The sequence below is a fragment of the Lucilia sericata genome, unplaced genomic scaffold (genome assembly GCF_015586225.1).
Source record: "Lucilia sericata isolate MDLA Ls3-8-SP2 unplaced genomic scaffold, ASM1558622v1 Contig000031F_arrow, whole genome shotgun sequence".
Taxonomy (NCBI): Eukaryota; Metazoa; Arthropoda; class Insecta; order Diptera; family Calliphoridae; genus Lucilia; species Lucilia sericata.
Window position 1 is genome coordinate 801737 of NW_023994069.1, and position 22693 is coordinate 824429.

Sequence of the window (22693 nt, forward strand, 5' to 3'; positions counted from 1 at the left end):
AAAAGTGCTATTTTATTGATTCTCATTTACTCCAGGCTCTACGTGCATAATTTCATGTTTCTATGTTCAATTTAATAGAAAACTCAAAAAGTACCTTTTGAAGAACGAAAAAGTACCAAAAAGTCCACTTTTATAGATTCTCAAGTGCTTAATTACATGTTTCTAAGTTCTAAGTCAAAAAAGTACCAGTTGCAACATCGTATTGCCGGTGGCTGCTACATTATGGCCAAATATTGAAAATTACTCCGCCGGAGTAGAATTATCCATTCGCAACAAAGATTCATTCATTCGTTTTATATATTTTTTCGTGAATATGTACTTTTTTATGTTTATTTTTCACAAAAATTAAGTTTTACTTAACTTTAGGCACTCACTTAAATTTTGCAAATTAATCTGCCGGAATAGAATTTTTCGTTTGAAACAAACATTATTCAATTCAGAATATATTTTCTTCACAAATTTTAATATCTTTATCTTTATTTTTAATAAAATATAAAAATTTTACAAAAATTTTTCATGAAATGAATTCGCCGTACTTATGGTTTTTGACATCTACGTAAACCAAATGCAAAAACAAAATACATGTAAAATGTTGTTGTTGCAGAACTGCCACCACCTTATCTGAATTCGCCTTGTACCTGCCGGTCCACACTAGGAAACTTTTTTTGGGAAACTTTTGATTTTGCGTGAGAGAGAAAGAGAAAGAATATCATTCATCTCTCTCGCGGTACGGAGTTTCTCGTACTCGGAAACTCGCTTTGTTTTGTTCTTCTTCTCATTCGTACAACAACAAATCAATGCAATTAATACGTAGTTTCTGAAACAAAAGTTTCTATATGTGGACATTAAGGAAACTTCAAAAGAGAATTAAAAAAAGTTTCTCAACTAAAGTTTCCTAGTGTGGACCAGGTCTACGTAAACCAAATGCAAAAACAAAATACATGTAAAATGTTGTTGTTGCAGAACTGCCACCACCTTATCTGAATTCGCCTTGAGAAACTCCGTACAGCGAGAGAGATGAATGATATTTCTTTCTCTTTCTCTCTCACGCAAAATCCAAGGCGAATTCAGATAAGGTGGTGTTATTCAATCAGCTGATAATTTTTTCCTTAATTCGCCTGGTTTACGTAGCTGTCAAAGTTTGTTATTGTTTACATTTTTATATTTAAAAACTTCATTAATATTTTAATTAATTATGTAAAAAATCTAAAAATACGAAGCATCTCGTAAACAAATATAATTTTGTTTAAATAATGGCATAATTGGTATGTATACAAATATGTTATTTAGGAAAAATATTTTTTTCTATTAATATTATTAAACAATATTGTTATATATTTTATATTAACATTGTGTAGATAACGTGATTAACTAAAAAAAATCTCTTCCGGAACACTTAATATAAAGAAACACATATAAAGAATTTAGCCGAACAGCGGCAGCTTACTTTTACATGTGGCTTAATTTTCAAATCTATTAAATGTTAACAAATTAAAAAATATTGTTATATATATACACTATGTAGATAAAGTGATAAAAAGTCTGTTCCGGAACGCTTTATATAACAAAACCCATATGAGGTATTTACCCGTCCGGCGTCTGCTACGTTATGGCCAAATATTGAAAATTACTCCGCCGGAGTAGAATTATCCATTCGCAACAAAGATTCATTCATTCGTTATATATATTTTTTCGTTAATATGTACTTTTTATACCCTCCACCACCATCAGTGGTGATAGAGGGTATATATAACTTTGTCATTCCGTGTGTAACACCAAGAAATATTCATCTGAGACCCAACAAAGTATATATATTCTTGGACCTTATGAAATTCTGAGTCGATTTAGCTATGTCCGTCTGTCCGTCCGTCCGTCTGTCTGTCTGTATAAAACATTCTCACGTTAACACGAAGCAACAAAAATTAACGAAAATCACCCAAAATATTTATTATTGTCCTAGGCAGTTTGGTATTGAAAATGAGCAAAATCGGTTCACACCGGGAAAAGTTATGAATCAAAATTTGAAACAACCTCGAAAAAAATAAGCATTTTTTACACATTCTGATGTAATTTTCTCGAAAACTGTGAATGATAATTCCATGAAAATCAGCATACATTCGTTTCTATACAAGAGCTTGATTCCCGCTGAAAATTGCCTGAATCGGTCCACAATTTCATATACCTCCCATACAAAAGTACATATTCCCGGAAAATGGGTTTTTTATTAATAACTTCCGTCACAATGTCGAAATCTTTACAAAATTTTACAAATTAAAATCTTATGTCAATAGAAATCATTCAGAGAAAAATTTTCTGGATCGGTCCATAATTGGACATAGCTCCCATACAAGGTCCCCTCCCGAAAATAACTTAAACGCACATAATTCATTTCTAAATCAAGTTATCTATATAAAATTTGGTACAAGTATTGCCCTCACATACAGAAGTATTACTTTGACATTTTTTTTTCCATCGGTCCATAATTGGTCATAGCTCCCATACAAGGTCCCCTCCCGAAAATCACTTAAACGCGCATAACTCATTACTAACATAATACATCCATATACAATTTGGTACAAGTATTACTCATGTGCACAGAAATATTATTGTGAATTTTTTTTCCGATCGGTCCATTATTGGTCATAGCTCCCATACAAGGTCCTATCCCTAAAATCACTTAAACGCGCATAACTCATTACAAAATTAAGATATCCATATAAAATTTGGTACATGTATTACTCTCACATAAAGAAATATTACTGAGAAATTTTTTTTCTGATCGGTCCCATACACGGTCCCCTCCCGAAAATCACTTAAACGCACATAACTCATTAACAAATTAAGATATCTATACAAAATTTGGTACAGGTATTGCTCATATGCACAAAAATATTACTGTGAATTTTTTTTTCCGATCGGTTTATAACTGGCCATAGCTCCCACTCAAGGTCCCCTCCCGAAAATCACTTAAACGTACATAACTCATTACTAAATTAAGATATCCACATAAAATTTGGTACAGGTATTGCTCACATATACAGATATATTACTGTGACATTTTTTTCCGAGGGGTTCATAATTGGTCATAGCTCCCATACAAGGTCCCTTCCAGAAAATCACTTAAACGCGCATAACTATTACTAAATTAAGATATCCATATAAAATTTGGTACAAGTATTGCTCAAATGCACAGAAATATTACTGTGGAATTTTTTTCCTATCGGTCCATCCTTGGTCATAGCTCCCATGCAAGGTTCCCTCCCGAAAATCACATAAACGCACATAACTCATTACAAAATATTGATATCCATACATTTAGCACAAATATTGCTCTTATATACATAAATTACACTATAAAATTGTTTTACGATCGGTCCATACTTGGTCATAGCTCTCATACTAGGCCCCCTCCAGAAAATTACTTAAATGTAAAATATTAATTACCAAATAATGATATAGATACAGAATTTTGAAATTTTGTTTTTATATACACAAGGTCCTCTTTCGAAAATCTCTTAAATGCACATTACTCATTACCAAATAAAGCTATTGATACAAAAATTCTATTTCAAGATTTTTGCACGATCGGTTCATAACACACATTACTTATTACTAAATTACGATATAGATACAAAATTTTACTGAAATATAGCTTTCATTTCCAGAAGTTTTGCTTAAAGAATTTTTTACGATCGGTCTATAATTGGTCATATCTCTCATACTAGGTCCTGCCCCTAAAACCGTATTTAACTAGTTGCATTATCAATTTGTGTAGAACAAAATTATATATATGTATTTTGATAATCCTTAAATCTTTCACACACATGCATACATGCAAATTAATAAAAATCGCCAAGCGTTGGTAATGTTCAATAAATCTTGGAATTGTAATAGATTTGAGCTGTTTGAATCTACGGATTTTTCTATTTAAGATATGAGAAAACTTTTTTCTACAAATATTTGATCAATTAGAAAAGTATTAATATAAAAGCAGCTGGTGGAGGGTATTGAAGATTCGGCTCAGCCGAATATAGCACTCTAACTTGTTTATGTTTATTTTTCACAAAAAAATTAAGTTTTATTTAACTTTAGACACTCACTTAAATTTTGCAAATTAATCTGCCGGAATAGAATTTTTCGTTTGAAACAAACATTATTCAATTCAGAATATATTTTCTTCACAAATTTTAATATCTTTATCTTTATTTTTTCTCGGGGGAGTTTTCCAGTTTTTTTCCTACCGAGCGCGTCCCCGGGTGGCGGATAGGGGGTGGTGATGGACCATCTGTCCTCTCCCAGCTTTAATTTAAGCTGAGGGAGGGCAGATTGTCCACTACCTGGGAATATTATATTTCCCGCGGACCAAAAAACTGAAAAAAAAACAAATATGGAAAATAAAAATAAAAAGATAAAAGTTACGGTGCAGGGCCTAAATAACCCAGTACATGGCGGCAAGTGTTGATCTACTCGCGAGTCACGTGTCGTCGTCATCCTGCAATCGTGAGCAGAATACTACTACGGAGGTGGGTACCTTGGCCTCCGTGGCGGACAATGCGTCAAGTGTACAGCATGCCGCTGGCAAAAATATAGGGGTAAAGAGAAGGATGTACTCGGAGAGAGCTCTAAGCTACCTCAGCCTTTAAATATAGGTGAGGGTTCCGACTCTGAATCCCCAGATGATAATAATAATAATACCATTATAGCAAATCCCAAAAAGGATGAAGTAGAGCAAATGGTGAAAGAGGTGAGTGATAGCATAGCTAAACTACCTATTACTAAGAAAAGACTTTCTGGAGCACAGAGGAGGAAGTTGAAAAAGATGCTTCAGGAAATCATAGTTAGTCAATCCCACGACACTCCAAAGGAAAAATCGGACTCTCTCAAAAGATCTGAGGCAAAAAGGATCAGGTCTCCCGAGGAGTTGACAACTGAGAATAAACCTAAGAAGAAAAAGAGCTGCCCGTCTTCTAATACACAGTCGAAGCCAAGCCATACTTCACTCAAAGGAATCTTAAGTGAGAATCCTGCGAGTAAGGGTGACAACGCCAAGCCAGATATTCCGAAGACGAACACGTCGGCGAAATCAACCTCGAAGGTAAGGGAATCTCAAAAGAAGCCCCGAAAAACGAGGAAGGAGAAGCTAGACGGAGGAAAAGGAAAAGAGCCGCCATCTTACGCCAAAGTTGCCAGAAGTAGGCACCGGGACGATCTCTGCTATGCAGTTTACGATGCCGGTAATCCGACAGGCAAAATTCCAATAGACCAACAGAGTAAAATAGAAGACCTGGTCAACAATAAGATAGTGGACCATGCAATCGCTTCAAAGGGCAAACAACCAATAGAGAGCGAGAGCTGCGAGTTCAGCATGGACGTGATGTTGATGAGGTTGGCATCTCACCAATGTGTTAGCACCCTAAAGAACTTGGTGGAAAGTATCCCTCCTCCCTGGGACGGCGCTAGGCTGGGACTGGCAAAGAAGAGCGAGCTTCCGGTGCTCCTAAAGTCCACTGTCTACATAAAAGGATGGGGCAGTAAACTGGCTAATGAACGTATACTGGAAATTCTTGGAGGTCAAAATGCTGAGCTGGCCGTGGAAAAATGGGATGTCTTTTACAGGAAAGAAGAACCTGAGAGAACTTTATTTGTAATAGGTATCGACCAGAAATCCATGGCTAGTCTTGCCAAGAATAAAGGTAGGGCTTACTTCGCCTCTAAATCTGTCATATTCAAAATTGGGAAGGTGCCGATTGGAAGGGCTGTTACAACAAGCCTCGAAAAGGACACTAAAAAACCTAAGACCACAGCATCAGTATCCACTACTGATAACGTTGAGGAGTCAAATCCTAAAATCGAGGAATTTACCATTAACTCGCCAGAAGAAAGTGTAGTTGCCCTTTCCAAAATTGGGAAGGCGCCGATTGAAAGGGCTGTCAAAACCGGCCCCGACAAAGACACTAAAACACATAAGACAGTACCCAAAGCATCATTAGCAAGTACTAGCAATGTTGAGGAGTCAAATCCTAAAAGCGAGGAGGAAATCACTCACCCGCCAGAAGACAGAACAGCAATGCTCTCCAGTACCCCGTTTCTGTAACTTTTAGTGAGAAGTTCTCACATCGAGAAGTGTGAAACAAAAAATTCCATCGTTTCTCGATTTGTGACTAAAAAGTGTTTCTGTAACTTAAAGTGAGAAGAGGCTACACGAATTACTTTTTTATTGGAAATTTCCAATAAAACAGCTGTCAAAAATATAAAAATTAAAAGAAGAAAACGAACAAATTTATAAACGAAGAATAAATAAACAAAAAAATATAGAAATTAAATGAAAATTGTTCGAAAAAGTATCCCACTAAATTCGCCCTTGCCAAATTCTAAGTTTACGCCCACGTACTTTTTTAGCATTTGCTTCTGTATATCCGAAATTCCTCGTATTTTCTAAAAATTAGTGAACAATATTTATTTGAATCTTAATTAATTATAAATATAACATTACTTTTTCATTATTTCATAGAATTCGTGTTAAATTAATATTTTTTTAATTAAAATTTTACATTCCGCACCGTTTTAAAATGTGAGTTTTTTTGACAGTTCATGTGAGAAACTTCTCACAAAATTTTCTTACAGAAACACTTTTACTCACAAATTTCCAATAACTTACTTCAAAAAACATAAATGACAGATAGTTCTCACAAAATTTTCTTACAGAAACACTTGCATGTGAGAAATGATATTTTGTTTCAATTCAAATTGTTTTTTCTTCAATTTCACTGTTTCATGCGAGAAACTTCTCGATGCGAGAGTTACAGAAACGAGGCACAGAATTGGGAATGTGTCTATTAAAAATACTGCTATTCCTATGCCTGATAAGGACACCGCAGTGCCATCAACAGTACTCACTGCATTAATAGCCACTTCAGGCTATCCGGAGGAGTTAAATCCAAAGAGCGAGGAGGTGACCACCAACTCGCTGGAAGACACTTTAATGGATGACCATGATTGAGGTTATCCAAATAAACCTCCATCGGAGCGAGACAGCTACCAACGCTCTGATGGCTAAAATCAACACAGGTAAAATACATATAGCTTTAATCCAGGAACCTTGGACGATTCGCAACAAGGTTTCTGGATTAAATCACCTAAATTTCCAACTTTTCTACGCTGATACAGGATCTCGCCCGAGAACATGTATCTTATGTCACAAGAACTTATGTTTTCTCCTCTCAACAGGATTATCAACATCGGATGCAACGGTGCTGAAGCAAGGTCGTGGCAACATATTCCTTGCATCTATTTACCTGCCTTTCGATTCTCCGACACTACCACCAACGTCGGATCTGATGAAACTGGTTGAAGAGGCACAAAGGAAAAATAAGAAAATTGTAATAGGTTGTGATGCCAACTCGCACCATATAGCTTGGGGTAGTACAAACACCAATTGCAGGGGACAAGCCCTCATGGATTTCTTTAATACTAAAGACTTGATAACATTGAACTTAGGTAATAAAGCTACCTTCGTCAATAGAATCAGAGAAGAAGTATTAGATATAACTATATGTTCAGAAGAGCTTATAAACGAAATTCAGGATTGGAGAGTTTCGGACGAGCACTCCTTTTCTGATCATCGGTACATAAGATTCAAAATACTAAGGCCACCACCAAAGCCGATAAAGTTTCGGAATAAGTCTAAAACTAATTGGACAATGTTCGGGACCTTACTAAAGAACCGTTTAGGTCAGGACACTTTTCAATGTCGAAATAAAGAGGATATAGATGCCAAAGTGGAAACGTTCACAAGTGCCCTGGTTGAATCGTTCGAGGACAGCTGCCCTCTGCGAGAGCGGAGATCTGCCCAGGAAAAGCCCTGGGTAACTGGGGAGATCCGGAACCTTGGGAAGACTCTTCGCAAACTATTTAACCGGGCACGGCATAAAAGACCGCAGTATACTGGGATGAGTATCGTAATAAACTTGGTGAATATAAGAAAATCGTTCGATAAGCCAAACGAGACTCCTGGAAACTTTTCTGTGAACAGGTAGATAGCGTAAATGACGTATCGAAGATAAAAAATTCCTATCCAAAACTAATGTCCAACCGGAATCTATGATCGATGACACGGGCAGGAGGCTTGAGGATATGCAGGAGACAATGAAACTCCTAATGGATTCTCATTTCCCACCCGGTATATCGAATAACATAGATGAACCGATATTGGAGGAAGGGGAGGGTAACACGGAAATAGTTATTACAACTGACATGGTTAAAGGGGCAATCAAGAGCTTTGCTCCCTATACAGCTGCAGGGCCGGATGGAATTTTCCCGGCACTTTTGCAGATGGAGGCGGGACTGGTTTCCGTACATCTGTCACAGATATTCACTGCATGCTTAAAATTGGCATATACCCCAGTTAAATGGCAGGATGCAAGGGTAATATTTATACCCAAACCAGGGAAACCTAGCTATGCGACACCTAAGTCTTATCGACCGATAAGTCTTACGTCCTTCCTACTTAAAACCTTGGAACGGATAGTCGATAGCATGGTTAAAAGCAGCATACCATACAATGACCTTAAATATAATCAGCATGTTGACCGGGTGCTCCGTAACTGGATCAACTACATGCTAAGGAACAGATGGATAAGCTGCGAGATGTACGATATAACTATCAGGAAAAAGGTATTTCGCGGTATACCACAGGGTGGCATTTTGTCACCTAAGGACCCTAACCGAGAAAGGACTTAGACATGTCTGCTATGCAGACGACGTCGTAATACTTTTAAAGGGAAAGGATCCAAATTACTTGTGTAGAAGAGCTGAGGAGGCTCTGAATACGGCCTTGAGCTGGGCTCAACCGAGAGGCCTCAATGTTAACCCGGCGAAGACGGAAATCTGTCTTTTCACAAGAAAGACAAAAATTTCTACATATACTGAACCTTGCTTCTTGGGCAAGAAGATACCACATAGAGGATAGGATCAACAAGGCACATCGGTGCTGGGCGATATGTAGGAGAACCATAGGCATGAAATGGGGTCTTAGTCCTACTATGACAAATTGGCTTTATAAAAGTGTAATTAGACCAATTCTAGCTTATGCTTCAATAATCTGGTGGACTGCTTTGGACAAAAAGTGTAATATCAAACTACTACAGGGAGTTCAGCGTACATGCTGCTTGGGTATAAGAGGTGCCATGTGTACTACTTCAACCAAGGCTCTGGAAACGTTGCTAGATATTCCACCCATTGAAACATATATAAGATATGAGGCGAACTGGCCAAAAACGGTTATAGGACACGTCATCAATATATACTGGACACATTGGAAGGTTATAAACATTCATCGGACGTGCCTGATCGCATACCAGACACTGAATATGTCGGAAACTTTGAAACGCTAATCCCAGATAGAATGTCTTGGTCAAGCGGAACATTAGAGCAAATACCAGTAGGAATCCGTTGCTACACGGATGGCTCTAAATTAGGGGACAAAGTGGGCCTGGGGTTCTATATTGAAGACCCAGAAACAGAAATATACCACCGTTTACCTAATCATAACACAAGCTTCCAGGCAGAAGTACGAGCAATAACGGAATGTGTAAATTGGATTAGAATAAATATGGCGCCCACAGGGCTTAATATATTTACCGACAGCCAAAAGGCAATTTGTGCGATATCAGGTGATAGAATTAAATCTAAGGCCGTATTGGATTGTAAGAAAGCTTTAACTGAATACTCTCCCAGAGGTAAGGTTTACATCATATGGGTACCAGGCCACTCGGGACTAGTCGGCAACGAAAGGGCGAATGTAATAGCTTTAAAGGGAAGGGAGCTCGATGTAGTTAACCTGACAAACGCAAAACCATTCGACGCAACAAAAGCTGAGTTAAAAATATGGATGAGAGAATCCCATAAGGCCTCTTGGAATAATGAAACGGTGGGTAGAACCACAAAGATTCTATGGGGTGACCCTGATGAGAGCAAGACGAGAAATCTTCTCAAAATGAGCAAGTCTGAGGTTAGTATGATGGTACGTATTCTCAGTGGACACACAGGATTACGAGCACATCTATACAAAATTGGACGCGCGAATTCAGACGAATGTAGAGCATGTGGAGAGGACAGTGAAACTCTGGAGCACTTTCTTTGCCATTGTCAGGCATTCATCGAAGTTAGATCCAAGTATCTTGGAAGTGATGTTATTCCGGAAATAACATTCTTAACCAACACCGATTGGAAGATTCTTAGGAATTACGTCCAGGAAACTGAGTTTCTGAACATGGAAAAATAATACATTCAGTGAACAATTTCTTTTTTTTTTCTTGAATTGGAGCGCACAACAGGCCCGATAGTGGCCTAGGTGTATTTCATCGGATTTGATGTAGTATACATCCTCCTATCAACCTAACCTAACCTATCTTTATTTTTAATAAAATATAAAAATTTTACAAAAATTTTTCATGAAATGAATTCGCCGTACTTATGGTTTTTGACATCTACGTAAACCAAATGCAAAAACAAAATACATGTAAAATGTTGTTGTTGCAGAACTGCCACCACCTTATCTGAATTCGCCTTGGCAAAATCGAAAGTTTCCTAAAAATAGTTTCCTAGTTGCCGGTCCACACTAGGAAACTTTTTTTGGGAAACTTTTGATTTTGCGCGAGAGAGAAAGAATATCATTCATCTCTCTCGCGGTACGGAGTTTCTCGTACTCGCGAACTTGTTTTGTTTTGTTATTCTTCTCATTCGTACAACAAATCAATGCAATTAATACTTAGTTTCTGAAACAAAAGTGTCTATGTGTGGACTTTAAGGAAACTTCAAAAGAGAATTAAGAAAAATTTTATCAACAAAAGTTTGCTAGTGTGGGCCAGGTCTAGTGTGGACCGGCAGTAAGTTTCTGTTTATGTGGCGGAAAGTCGAATTAAAATGCAGAATACCAAAGTTGCCAAACGGAGAAAATTTCGATTCGAACTGAAATACAGAATATGGGTGATTATAGTGTGTAGTCAGTCAGCTTAATTGATGACTCTTAAAGCAATGTCCGTCTGTATGTATGTAAGTTTGTTGAAATAAATTTTCTGTAGATCCCAGATATCTTCGGGATCGAAATCTTCAATAATTCTGCCATGTTTTCGAGTATTTTCCTATTTAAAATCAGCTAAACCGTAATAACGGCGATCTGAGACAACAACAACATGTAGTATGTATGTATGAGAAGCAAAAACCGTTATAAAATGAAAATTATTTAAGATATAAAGGCAATATTTTACATTTATGCGTAAAACACGATAAGAGCATAAAGTGAAACTTTGGTATTGAAAATAAGAAATAAGCAAATGCAATTTTTTAGGTTTATTTTAAACAATTAAAAAATTATTAAATTTAAAACCATTTCAATGATTTTTTACCTGTATTTTATATACCTCTTCTCACAAAACAATTTCAAAATCAAAAAAGCTGATTTTAGACTTTTTCAAATGTCAAAAGTGACACCTCTGTATACTTTGTGCCCGAGCTAACAAAAATCGGTTAGCATGGATATGAGACTCCAGTCGGAATGTGTTACTACTATTATTCTCAAAAATTAAAATATATTCTCTTTTATATTAAAATATTTGCATTAGGTTAGGTTAGGTTTAGACAGGTAGCCAATTTCGGCTTTACTTGGGTCCATGTTGATCCCTTTGTAAAAATACCTGTAAGAAGAAGAAAAGAGAAGAGAGGGAGAGATAGAGGAGAGTGAAAGAACAGAGACATTTGCAAAGAGAAGGAGATGATGAGAAATGAGAAAGCCAGGGCAGCTGCCGTGGATGAGTAGTGTGAGTAATAGGATTCACACCCATTTTGACAAATTAATGAACTCTAGAAGACGTTCTAATTGAATGTTTGACAATTCGGTTAGATCACCAAAATAGGTCGATCCAAGCGTCTGAAAACGGGCCTCCGCCAAAGCAGGACAATCGCAGAGAAGATGAGTAATAGTCTCTTCTTCATCCTCGTTTTGACAACTCCTACAGTAGTCGTTGAACGGGAGACCAATGCGTCTAGCATGGTTCCCAAATTTACAGTGGCCAGTGATTATCGATATCAGCCTGCGGTCTTTGGAGACCAAGAAGATATTTAGACCTTTGATATCCATTTGTGGCCACAGTGCTCTACATGTTGAGCACGTGTGTTCACGCGACCATTTGTCGCGAGCGATGCAGAGGCATTTTTCACTGATTTGCCTCTTAACTGCAAGTAGTGGTATACCGCAGAACTGATCTATATCCATTCTGCTAAGCATAGTGCCAGCTCTTGCCAATGTGTCAGCAATACCGTTGCCATACGAATTCCCATGTCCCTTTACCCAAATTAGGGTGATGTTCGAATGTCTCGCCATCTCATTGAGAGACGTCCGGCATTCATGGACAATTTTGGATGTGGAGAACACACCAGTTAGGGATTTAATAGCAGCTTGACTATCAGTATAAATTCTGATATCCCTATTAGATATCCGATAGTGCCTTAGCCAATTTACCGCCCTCCTTATCGCCGATATTTCAGCCTGAAGGATACTACATTCATCATTAAGTCGGAAGGAGATTTTCGTTCCAAATTCCTCAATGAAAATGCCACCACCAACTCCTTTCGTCGTCTTGGATCCGTCTGTATACACTCGGAAGCAATTATTCGGCGGAAGGAGAGATTCCTCATACTCCGAAGAGATATGATATTGGAACTTTCTCACTAGAGACGGTACTGGAATACAATAATCAACAATGTACTGATTATCCGGTATAAGATCTATGATCCTAGCATGGCCTATGGAGCATTGTTTCCATTTGCCAGTTACACTCAATCTGGCCGCAGTTGACATAGCCAATTTCCTTGCAAGGAGATCGACCGAGAGCCAGTTGAGCATAGTGAACAGCGCCTTCGAAGGAGTTGTTCTGAGAGCGCCTGTGATAAGAAGCGCAGTTGATCTCATTACTTTTTCCAGTTGTTGTCTGAGTGAAGCCTTTTCAAGCGCCTGCCACCATACAACAACCCCATATAGCATAATAGGTTTAATAACTGCCTCAAAGAGCCAGTGAACATTCTTTGGATTTATGCCCCAGCATGTTCCTATGGCCTTCCTACAAACATATAGTGCCGTAATGGCTTTAGATGCCCTAGAGAGTACGTTTGTACTCCAAGATAGTTTCTTATCTTGGATAACGCCAAGATATTTAGCGCTGTCCGAGAGTTTTAATACTTCGCCGATAAGGCAAGGAAGAGGAAATAAAGGAATCTTGTATTTGCTAGAGAATAGCACAAGTTCCGTTTTACTAGGATTGACACTAAGACCACATTCGACACTCCACGAGCTAATGATCTTTAGTGCTTGTTCTAGCCTTTGGGATATGGTTTCAAGGTGATCGCCTGATACCGCAACCGCGACATCATCAGCATAGGCGACTGTTTTATAGCCAAGAGAGTCTAGTTTTACCAGAATATCATTTATGGCCATGTTCCATAAGAGTGGTGATAGTACTCCCCCTTGTGGAGTACCTCTTAAAGCTTTTCTAGAGATTACTGTATCTCCTAAGGAGGATTCAATGATCCTATTTGAGAGAAGATTCTCGACAAATCCCACAACGGACCTACCAAACCCAGCCCGAGATAGAGATTGGCAGATAGATGCAGGATTGACGTTATTAAAAGCGCCTTCTATATCAAGAAAGGCAACCAGTGAATAATTTCCATACCCCATGGATTTTTCAATATGACCAACGAGAGTATGAAGGGCCGTCTCAACAGATTTGCCCTTCGTGTATGCATGTTGAGAGGCAGAGAGAAAGGATTTATCTATCGAGGTCCTAATGTGGATATCGATTATCCTTTCCAATGTTTTCAGCATAAATGATGCCAGACATATTGGTCTGTAATCTTTTGCCTTAGTGTGTGAAGTTTTACCCCCCTTGGGAATAAAAATCACATTACACTTGGTCCATTGAGTAGGAATGTATGACCAAGAGAGACAGGCTGTGTATAAGTTCCGCAGCCAAGGAACTACAAGATCTATATTGTGTTGAAGATCTGCAGGAATAATACCATCAGGGCCGGATCAAAGCTTTTAATTGCCCAACGGATAAAAATATTTGCATTGATATTCTTCAAAGTAATACAAAAATGTGCAATAAAAATATATAGAAACAAATAAAAATTATAAAAAATACATATATTATTATTCAATTCTAATATACATACATATACTAATCATAAGTAAATTCTAAATTAACGAATATACATAAATTCAATGTATATAAAGGCTACTAAGTGACGAAATTACAAATTAAGTTTTTTTGTAGCGTCAATAGTTGCTATTTACAGAGCCATCAAAGGGACCCATATTGTCCCCATAATCTTGCATGTCCTCGTCTAATGCATCATCGAATTCTTCACCTAAATCTTTGGATTCAGGACAATTCCTGCAACGACTTTCGTTTACACCATAATTTATACATGTTGATCCCACGCACTCACAGCAACCATCATGAAACCATCTATAAATAATATAGAAATGATGTATGTAGTAGTAGTGTAGTTTATATGAGAATATACATATCGTTACCTAAAACGCAAACGGCCCTATCTAACATTTTTTAAATTTTACAGGAGAAGCAAAAAACTATTTAAATTGAAAAGTTTGTTTCTATCAACGCTATTTATTTGTAGTAAATAAACAATTTGTTTAATAGTGAAACCTATCATTTGTTATGATAGTTGACAATGGCGTATACAAAAATGGATAAATTAGACTTTTTACCTTTAATAATTAAATGTTTTTGTAGATAGGGCCTTTTGTTTCTGTCAATATTTATGGTCAGAGGAGACCAATTTTTTGTGTGGACATTTGTTTTGATGCAATACATTAGAATCTCCAATAAAATCGATGAATTTTTGGTTAGTTAGGACCGTTTGCGTTTTAGGTGACGATATGTATAAAAATATATTACCTGTAACTACTTGCACCTGTACTCTGGCAACTTTGTCGACATTTATTCCAAGATGTGCATTGATCTAAATATATAACAGTACAATTGACAGTTATCATGTTATCTCTCTCCTTTAAGGCTTCATCCAAGTTCTTATCATTAGTTCCTGAACGAAAAAGCAAAATAATATTACTGAAATTTTTTCGTTAAAGTATTGCAATCAGACAACTTACTAAAGTAGTTAAAGTCTTTTTCTAATTTAGGACCAGATAACACAGTATCAAAATCCACTTGGAATGTGAATATGTTCCAATTATAATCAACATCATCCGATGGCGATGATACCAAAACGTTAAATAACTCTGGAACACCTTCAAAATCTTCTACGTGAGATCTTTTCGATAAAGAGTTTCTAGTATCATTTGGTCTAGGGCACAGTTCTAAAAGGAAAAACAATTTCATAAGAACTTTGAAGTACTTAAACAAATATGTAGTAAAATACCATACAACTAAATAAATATATAAACTAAATAAATAAGTAATATAAACTAATAAATATACATAGCCCCTTCAGTTGTTATTAATAATTATTAACTATATTAAATTTACAAACTTAATTAACATTAAGTAATCTTAGATTTGAAAACGGCCAAGGTTTACATGATCACATCGACGGATGGACAGACCGATATAGCGGAATCGACTTAGAAAAGGATGCTGAGCCAATGTTTTTAAGTGTTACAAACATCAGCATAAACGCATAATAAACACCCCCTCCATTACAATTGTGTAGGGTATAACTAACGCGCCGTTTATATTATCTTTTGTAATATAAATTTTCATAACGATTTTATAATAAAACATAAGTACTACCGTAGTAGTAGGTACTATGGCTACTACATATTCCTCCAATTTTCTTTCTAATATTTATATTGAAAATAACAAATAAAAGTGAGTAGTTTTAAGTTAAAACTTTTAACTTTTTATAGAAATTTTACAAAACTTACGAGTTGAATACCTATAAAGATTTCAAATATACGAATAACTTGATAAATACATACTTCATAATTTTTGACACAGAAATATTTAACATACAGATACTATCATTAAATAATCTAAACACATAAGATTTAAAAAAGATTTATCTCGATGTTCTTCTAACTTAATTACAATGTTTAAACCTTTCAAAACATGATTTAGTACAAAGTACACTTTTATAAAAATCTCATCACTGGTGTGTTGTTAGATATTGAAAGATGTAATGAATCTTAAATGATATAGAACTTGCTTCGTTAATTAGCTTATAATATGCGATGTATCTATTGGAAACGCGACATTCATACACACTAACGTATTTGTGGTACATACATACATATGTACACGTTTAGCAATATGGGTTGACAAATAACCAACCCATTTGGTATTTACATTGATTGATATCATCACATCTTTGACTGACGGTTAGACTTACCGACACAACTGCAACATTCCTCGTAATATTTCTTGCCAAGACACTTGAGACATTCTTTGCAGCAGGAGCAATTCTTTAATTCGCACTTGCAACTTTGGGTTAACATACATTTTGAAACAATAGAGGCACAAACAACTTCATTACAAGATTCCACGGAGCTGTAGAGAAATACAAATCCATATAGCAAAAAAGCGCCCAGCGTTAAACTCCTTAAAATCTCCATATTGCCAATGATCAAATCAATCAATCAAATAAATCACAAATAATCAAAAAACAACAATAAAAAAACAGCACGAAACAACACAAAGGACGGACAATTTAAAAAAGCATTATTCAGACGCAGGACAACAAACGCTATGTTCAACTAATTAATGTAGTTCTCACTCACGCACAGTTTACACAATTATTACAATAGAAACCTGGTGTAAATAATATTTTTGTATTTATTTTCAAAATTAGATTTATTCCAATAATCACGCATTAGATGACGAGATGCTGCGACATTATTTCTTTTCTATTCGCGATCTTCTATTGTCAGTAAATTGGACTGGTTAAACTGGTGATCAGTAGAGTTGCCAGCAGAGCCCTGCGCCGACAAATATTAACGGCGGCGGCGACTGACACTAAATATGTCGGCGGTGGCTTAAAATCGACTGTAAGCCGGCTAAGTTTTCAACTACGTTTAGTTTTTAATTTTTCAACGATTTTAAATAAAAACGGAATCCGAGAGATCAGAAAGTGGGATTTTGGAAGCAAATATATTGTTTATAACAACAAAACAGAGCAAGCTCAAAAGTTGTGTGAGAAATTATGCAGGGATGAATAAAAAATTCTTAAAAATTAAAAACAAATCCTTCTCCAAGTTTTACTAGGATCTGCCGATATTTAACCCTATCTTCCATATAAAACATCTTGCAGAAAATCAGTTTCTAAAAAATTTTGCATTAAGAAAATGATCAATAACGTAAAAACAAAGATATTTTATTTGTTTATTTACTAGCTATACCCAGTGTGCTGTGCTACCCTAAAAGCAATATAAATAAGAAACCCACTTAACGATTTTGATGATTCTAACTACAATGGTTTTCCAGATATACAATTTGTTACATATGGGAGATTCCACGCAAATTATTGCAATTTCGCCAATTATTCCGAACGTTAATTAAGATTTTAATTTAATCTATGAAAAATTTGAATAATCTAATAGTTTCCAGATATAAAAAATTTTGTATTTAATTCATATGGGAAGTGCCAAGCCCCCCATTGAAAGTCCGCCCGTTATTCTCTAAATGTTCTTCAGTAAAATTTGAAGATTCTAGCTCTAATAGTTTCTCAGATATACGAATTTTTCTATTTAATTCATATGGGAGCTCCAAGCCCCCCAGATGAAAGTCCGCCCTTTTTTCTCCAAAATGTTCAGATGAATATTAAAGTTGCTCGTGCAAAATTTGAAGAATTTAGTTATATTAGTTTCCCAGATAAACGAATTTTTGTATTTAATTCATATGGGAGGTTCCGCTCCCCTTATTGGTAGTCCCCCAGTTTATTACCCAAAATGTTTACATGGATGTTAAAGTTCTTTCAGAACAACATCATTTAAAGGGATCACAAAGAGATTGAAAAATATTCCAAAAGTTTCACTTTGAAAACATTATTAGAATGTATGAAAACTCGCAACTCTAAAGGAAGACTATTCCTATTTTAGTGGACGTAAGCGAGATAAATTTTCGTTCAATTAGGATACTGCGTGTTTAATTTTATGTTTATATATTCAATATTTTAGAAAATTCAAAAAGTACCAGTTAAAGAACGAAAAATTACCAGAAATACTTCAGTTTAAATTTTCATTCACTCAAGTCCCTGATTGCTTAGTTTTATGTTTTTAGGTTCATTATAAAAGAAAATCCAAATAGTACAAGTTGAAGAACGAAAAAGTACCAAAAAGTCCCGTTTTATATGTTCTCACTTACTCCATGTTCAATATTATAGAAAATTCAAAAAATACCTTTTGAAGAACGAAAAAGTACCAAAAAGTTCCCTTTTATATGTTATTACTTAATACATTCCTAAATTCATGTTTCTAGGTTCAATATTATAAAAAATTCAAAAAGTACCAGTCGAAGAACGAAAAATAAAAAACTCAAAAAGTACCTTTTGAAGAACGAAAAAGTACCAAAAAGTCCACTTTTATAGATTCTCAAGTGCTTAATTACATGTTTCTAAGTTCTAAGTCAAAAAAGTACCAGTTGCAACATCGTATTGGGAGCCCGTTATTATGTATTCATATGTATAAGTTAATAAACCAAAAACAATGTTTTATAAAAAAGTACCAAAATAGGTACAATTTTCACCTCTTAAACGTCTGAATATCCAAAAAGTACTAAATTTATATTTTTATTTGTTCGTCAAGTTATGAAGGATTCAAAAATATTTTTTGAATGTTCTCTGGTTTAAAAGATACATGGGGTGCAAAAGAAGTACCAAATTACAGTTTCTACCCGTTAATTCCCCAAAGGGGCCGAATTTGAAAAAAGTACCAGACACCTGCCCGCTTATTTTTTAAATGAACGACGATAAGCTTTAAACTGTTTTTGTATCTTTTATAGTTTAGGAGATATGAGGTTACCGAATTTACAATTTTTAACCCCCTAATCATTCGAACTTCCAAAAATCCCGTCTAAGTGGATCTATTTGGTGGAAGACCAACCTCTTGTCTAAATTTCAGCTCTTTAGCTAAAACCGTTTAGGCTCTACGATGATGAATCAGTCAGTCAGTCAGTAACGTTAGAATTTTATATATGTACTAGCTTATTACCCGCTACTTTGTTAGCGAGGGTTTTTATAGAATGAGAAATATGTTGGCTCTTCATTTAGCAAGGAAAAAATAATATGTTTTACAAAGATTACAAATTTTTAAATATTGGTAATTCCCTAATTTGAAGAAATGATGATTGTATATGAGTACTCAATTTTAAGTACTTAAAAGTCCACTTTTATAGATTCTCATTTACTCCGGGCTCTATATGCTTAATTTCATGTTTTTAGGTTGAATTTTATAGAAAACTCAAAAAGTACCAATCGAAGGACGAAAAAGTGCCAAAAAGTTCACTTTTATAGATTTTCATTACTAAGGCCTCTGCATGCTTAATTTCATGTTTCTATGTTTAATTTTATTGAAAACTCAAAAAGTACCAGTCGAAGTACGATAAAGTACCAAAAGGTCCCCTTTTATAGATTCTAATTTACTCCAGGCTCTACATGCTTAACTTTATGTTTCAAGGTTAAATTTTATAAAAAACTGAAAAAAGTACCAGTCGAAGAATGAAAAAGTACAAAAAGTCTCCTTTTATAGATTCTTATTTACTCCGGGCTCTACATGCTTAATTTCATGTTTCTATGTTAAATTTTATAGAAAAATCAAAAAGTACCAATCGAAGAACAAAAAAGTACCAAAAAGGTCCTCTTTTATAGTTTCCAATTTACTCCGGGCTCTATATGTTTAATTTCATGTTTTTAGGTTCAATTTTATAGAAAAATCAAAAAGTACCAGTCGAAGAACGAAAAAGTACCAAAAAGTCCCCTTTTATATATTCTCATTAACTAAGGGCTCTGCATGCTTAATTTCATGTTTCTAGGTTTAATTTGATAGAAAACTCAAAAAGTACCAGTCGAAGGACGAAAAAGTACCAAAAAGTCCCCTATTATAGATTCTCATTTACTCTGGGCTCTACATGCTTAATTTTATGTTTCTAGGTTAAATTTTATAGAAAACTCAAAAAGTACCAGTCGAAGGACGAAAAAGTACCAAAAAGTCCCCTTTTATAGATTCTCATTTACTCCGGGCTCTACATGCTTAATTTCATGTTTCTAGGTTAAATTTTATAGAAAACTCAAAAAGTACCAGTCGAAGGACGAAAAAGTACCAAAAAGTCCCCTTTTATAGATTCTCATTTACTAAGGGCTCTACATGCTTAATTTCATGTTTCTAGGTTAAATTTTACAGAAAACTCAAAAAGTACCAGTCGAAGGACGAAAAAGTACCAAAAAGTCCCCTATTATAGATTCTCATTTACTCTGGGCTCTACATGCTTAATTTCATGTTTCTAGGTTAAATTTTATAGAAAACTCAAAAAGTACCAGTCGAAGGACGAAAAAGTACCAAAAAGTCCCCTTTTATAGATTCTCATTTACTCTGGGCTCTACATGCTTAAATTCATGTTTCTAGGTTAAATTTTATAGAAAACTCAAAAAGTACCAGTCGAAGGACGAAAAAGTACCAAAAAGTCACCTTTTATAGATTCTCATTTACTCTGGGCTCTACATGCTTAATTTCATGTTTCTAGGTTAAATTTTATAGAAAAATCAAAAAGTACCAGTCGAAGAACGAAAAAGTACCAAAAAGTCCCCTTTTATAGATTCTCATTAACTAAGGCCTCCGCATGCTTAATTTCATGTTTCTAGGTTAAATTTTATAGAAAACTCAAAAGGTACCAGTCGAAGGACGAAAAAGTACCAAAAAGTCCCCTATTATAGATTCTCATTTACTCTGGGCTCTACATGCTTAATTTCATGTTTCTAGGTTAAATTTTATAGAAAACTCAAAAAGTACCAGTCGAAGGACGAAAAAGTACCAAAAAGTCCCCTATTATAGATTCTCATTTACTCTGGGCTCTACATGCTTAAATTCATGTTTCTAGGTTAAATTTTATAGAAAACTCAAAAAGTACCAGTCGAAGGACGAAAAAGTACCAAAAAGTCCCCTTTTATAGATTCTCATTTACTCCGGGCTCTACATGTTTAATTTCATGTTTTTAGGTTAAATTTTATAGAAAACTCAAAAAGTACCAGTCGAAGGACGAAAAAGTACCAAAAAGTCCCCTTTTATAGATTTTCATTTACTCCGGTCTCTAGATGCTTAATTTCATGTTTCTAGGTTCAATATTATAGAAAATTCAAAAAGTACCTTTTGAAGAACGAAAAAGTACCAAAAAGTCCCATTTTATAGATTCTCATTTACTTCGAGCTCTACATGCTTAATTTCATGTTTCTAGGTTTAATTTTAAAGAAAACTCAAAAAAGTACCTGTGTAGAACGAAAAAGTAGCGAAAAGACCCTTTATTATTAATTTCATGTTTCTATTTCAATATCATAGAAAACTCAAAAAGGACCAGTTGGAGAATGAAAAGTACCAAAAAATATCACTTGGTACCGGGGTTCCAAATAACACCCCATTAGGATATTTAGTGTTTCTAAATTTAAAAATTTTATTTAAATTGGATCATTCTGGTTGAATAAAATCAAATTTCCCGTTTTTACCCCTTTTGGTACTTAACGAAATAAAAATTCTATTCCAAAAAGTTGCAACATCGTAGTGGGAGCCCGTTATTATGTATTCATATGTATAAGTTAATAAACCAAAAACAATGTTTTATGAAAAAAGTACCAAAAATAGGTACAATTTTAACCCCTTAAACGTCCGAATATCCAAAAAGTACTAAATTCATATTTTTGTTTTTTCGTTAAGTTATAAAGGAGTCAAAAATATTTTTTGAATGTGCACTGGTTTAAAAGATACATGGGGTGCGAAAAAAGTACCAAAATACAGTTTTTACCTGTTTATTCCCTAAAGGGGCCGAATTTTAAAAAGGTACCAGACACCTGTCCGTTTATTTTTTAAATGAACGGCGATAAGCTTTAAACTGTTTTTGTATCTTTTCTAGTTTAGGAGATATAAGGTTACCGAATTTACCCGTTTTTACCCTTTTTTACCCCCTAAACTTTCGAATTTCCAAAAATCCCGTCTTAGTGGATCTATTTGGCGGGAGACCAACCTCCTGTCCAAATTTCAACTCTTTAGCTTCAACCGTTTAGGCTGTGCGATGATGAATCAGTCAGTCAGTCAGTCAGTCAGTAACGTTAGAATTTTATATATATAGAAGATTATGTATATAGATTTCGTGCATTGAATTATACTGTAAAAACATTGTAATGTTCGACTTGAATTCAAGTTTCGTTTTCACTGGAGAATGCTATTGAATTAAAGTGTATTTCAACACTTGAAATTTGTATGTTTGACTGGAATTAAACTTGTTTTAAACTTTAATTCTAGCAAGAATGCTTATTTGGTATAGTGTGACAACTATAAGGGACCTAAAGTCGACATAAAGCCCACAATGGTTAGTACCAATATTTGGCCAAACAACATCTACATACCTAGCCAGGTTATATCCTCTAGGTCCGTGAAGACATTCTCTACAAAGCTATA

At 35.2% G+C, this 22693-nt stretch overlaps 1 protein-coding gene across 2 annotated transcripts; it reads right to left on the minus strand.

Annotated features, from left to right (window-relative positions):
- Positions 1-14184: 14184 nt before the first annotated feature.
- LOC119611516 (protein twisted gastrulation) lies at positions 14185-16993 on the minus strand. Of its 2 annotated transcripts, XM_037967137.1 has the most exons (5): positions 16817-16991; positions 16429-16586; positions 15191-15397; positions 14979-15123; positions 14185-14525 (listed from the first exon to the last, which is right to left on the minus strand). In XM_037967137.1, exons 2-5 carry the CDS (start codon positions 16532-16534, stop codon positions 14333-14335), a joined length of 651 nt encoding a protein of 216 aa, XP_037823065.1. In that variant the 5' UTR covers positions 16535-16586; positions 16817-16991; the 3' UTR covers positions 14185-14332. The 2 variants fall into 2 exon arrangements, with proteins under 2 accessions (XP_037823065.1, XP_037823055.1); XM_037967127.1 differs by having other exon boundaries at positions 16429-16993.
- Between the last annotated feature and the right edge of the window lie 5700 nt (positions 16994-22693).

What these genes read in the sequence shown, in the direction of transcription:
- LOC119611516 (XM_037967127.1), bottom strand. Translation starts at nt 16,651, where the DNA reads ATGGAGATTTTAAGGAGTTTAACGCTGGGCGCTTTTTTGCTATATGGA. An exon ending in GGAATGTTGCAGTTGTGTCG is followed by an intron (nt 15,398 to 16,428) that starts GTAAGTCTAACC and finishes TTTTCCTTTTAG; the next exon opens with AACTGTGCCCTAGACCAAAT. An exon ending in AAAAGACTTTAACTACTTTA is followed by an intron (nt 15,124 to 15,190) that starts GTAAGTTGTCTG and finishes TTTTTCGTTCAG; the next exon opens with GAACTAATGATAAGAACTTG.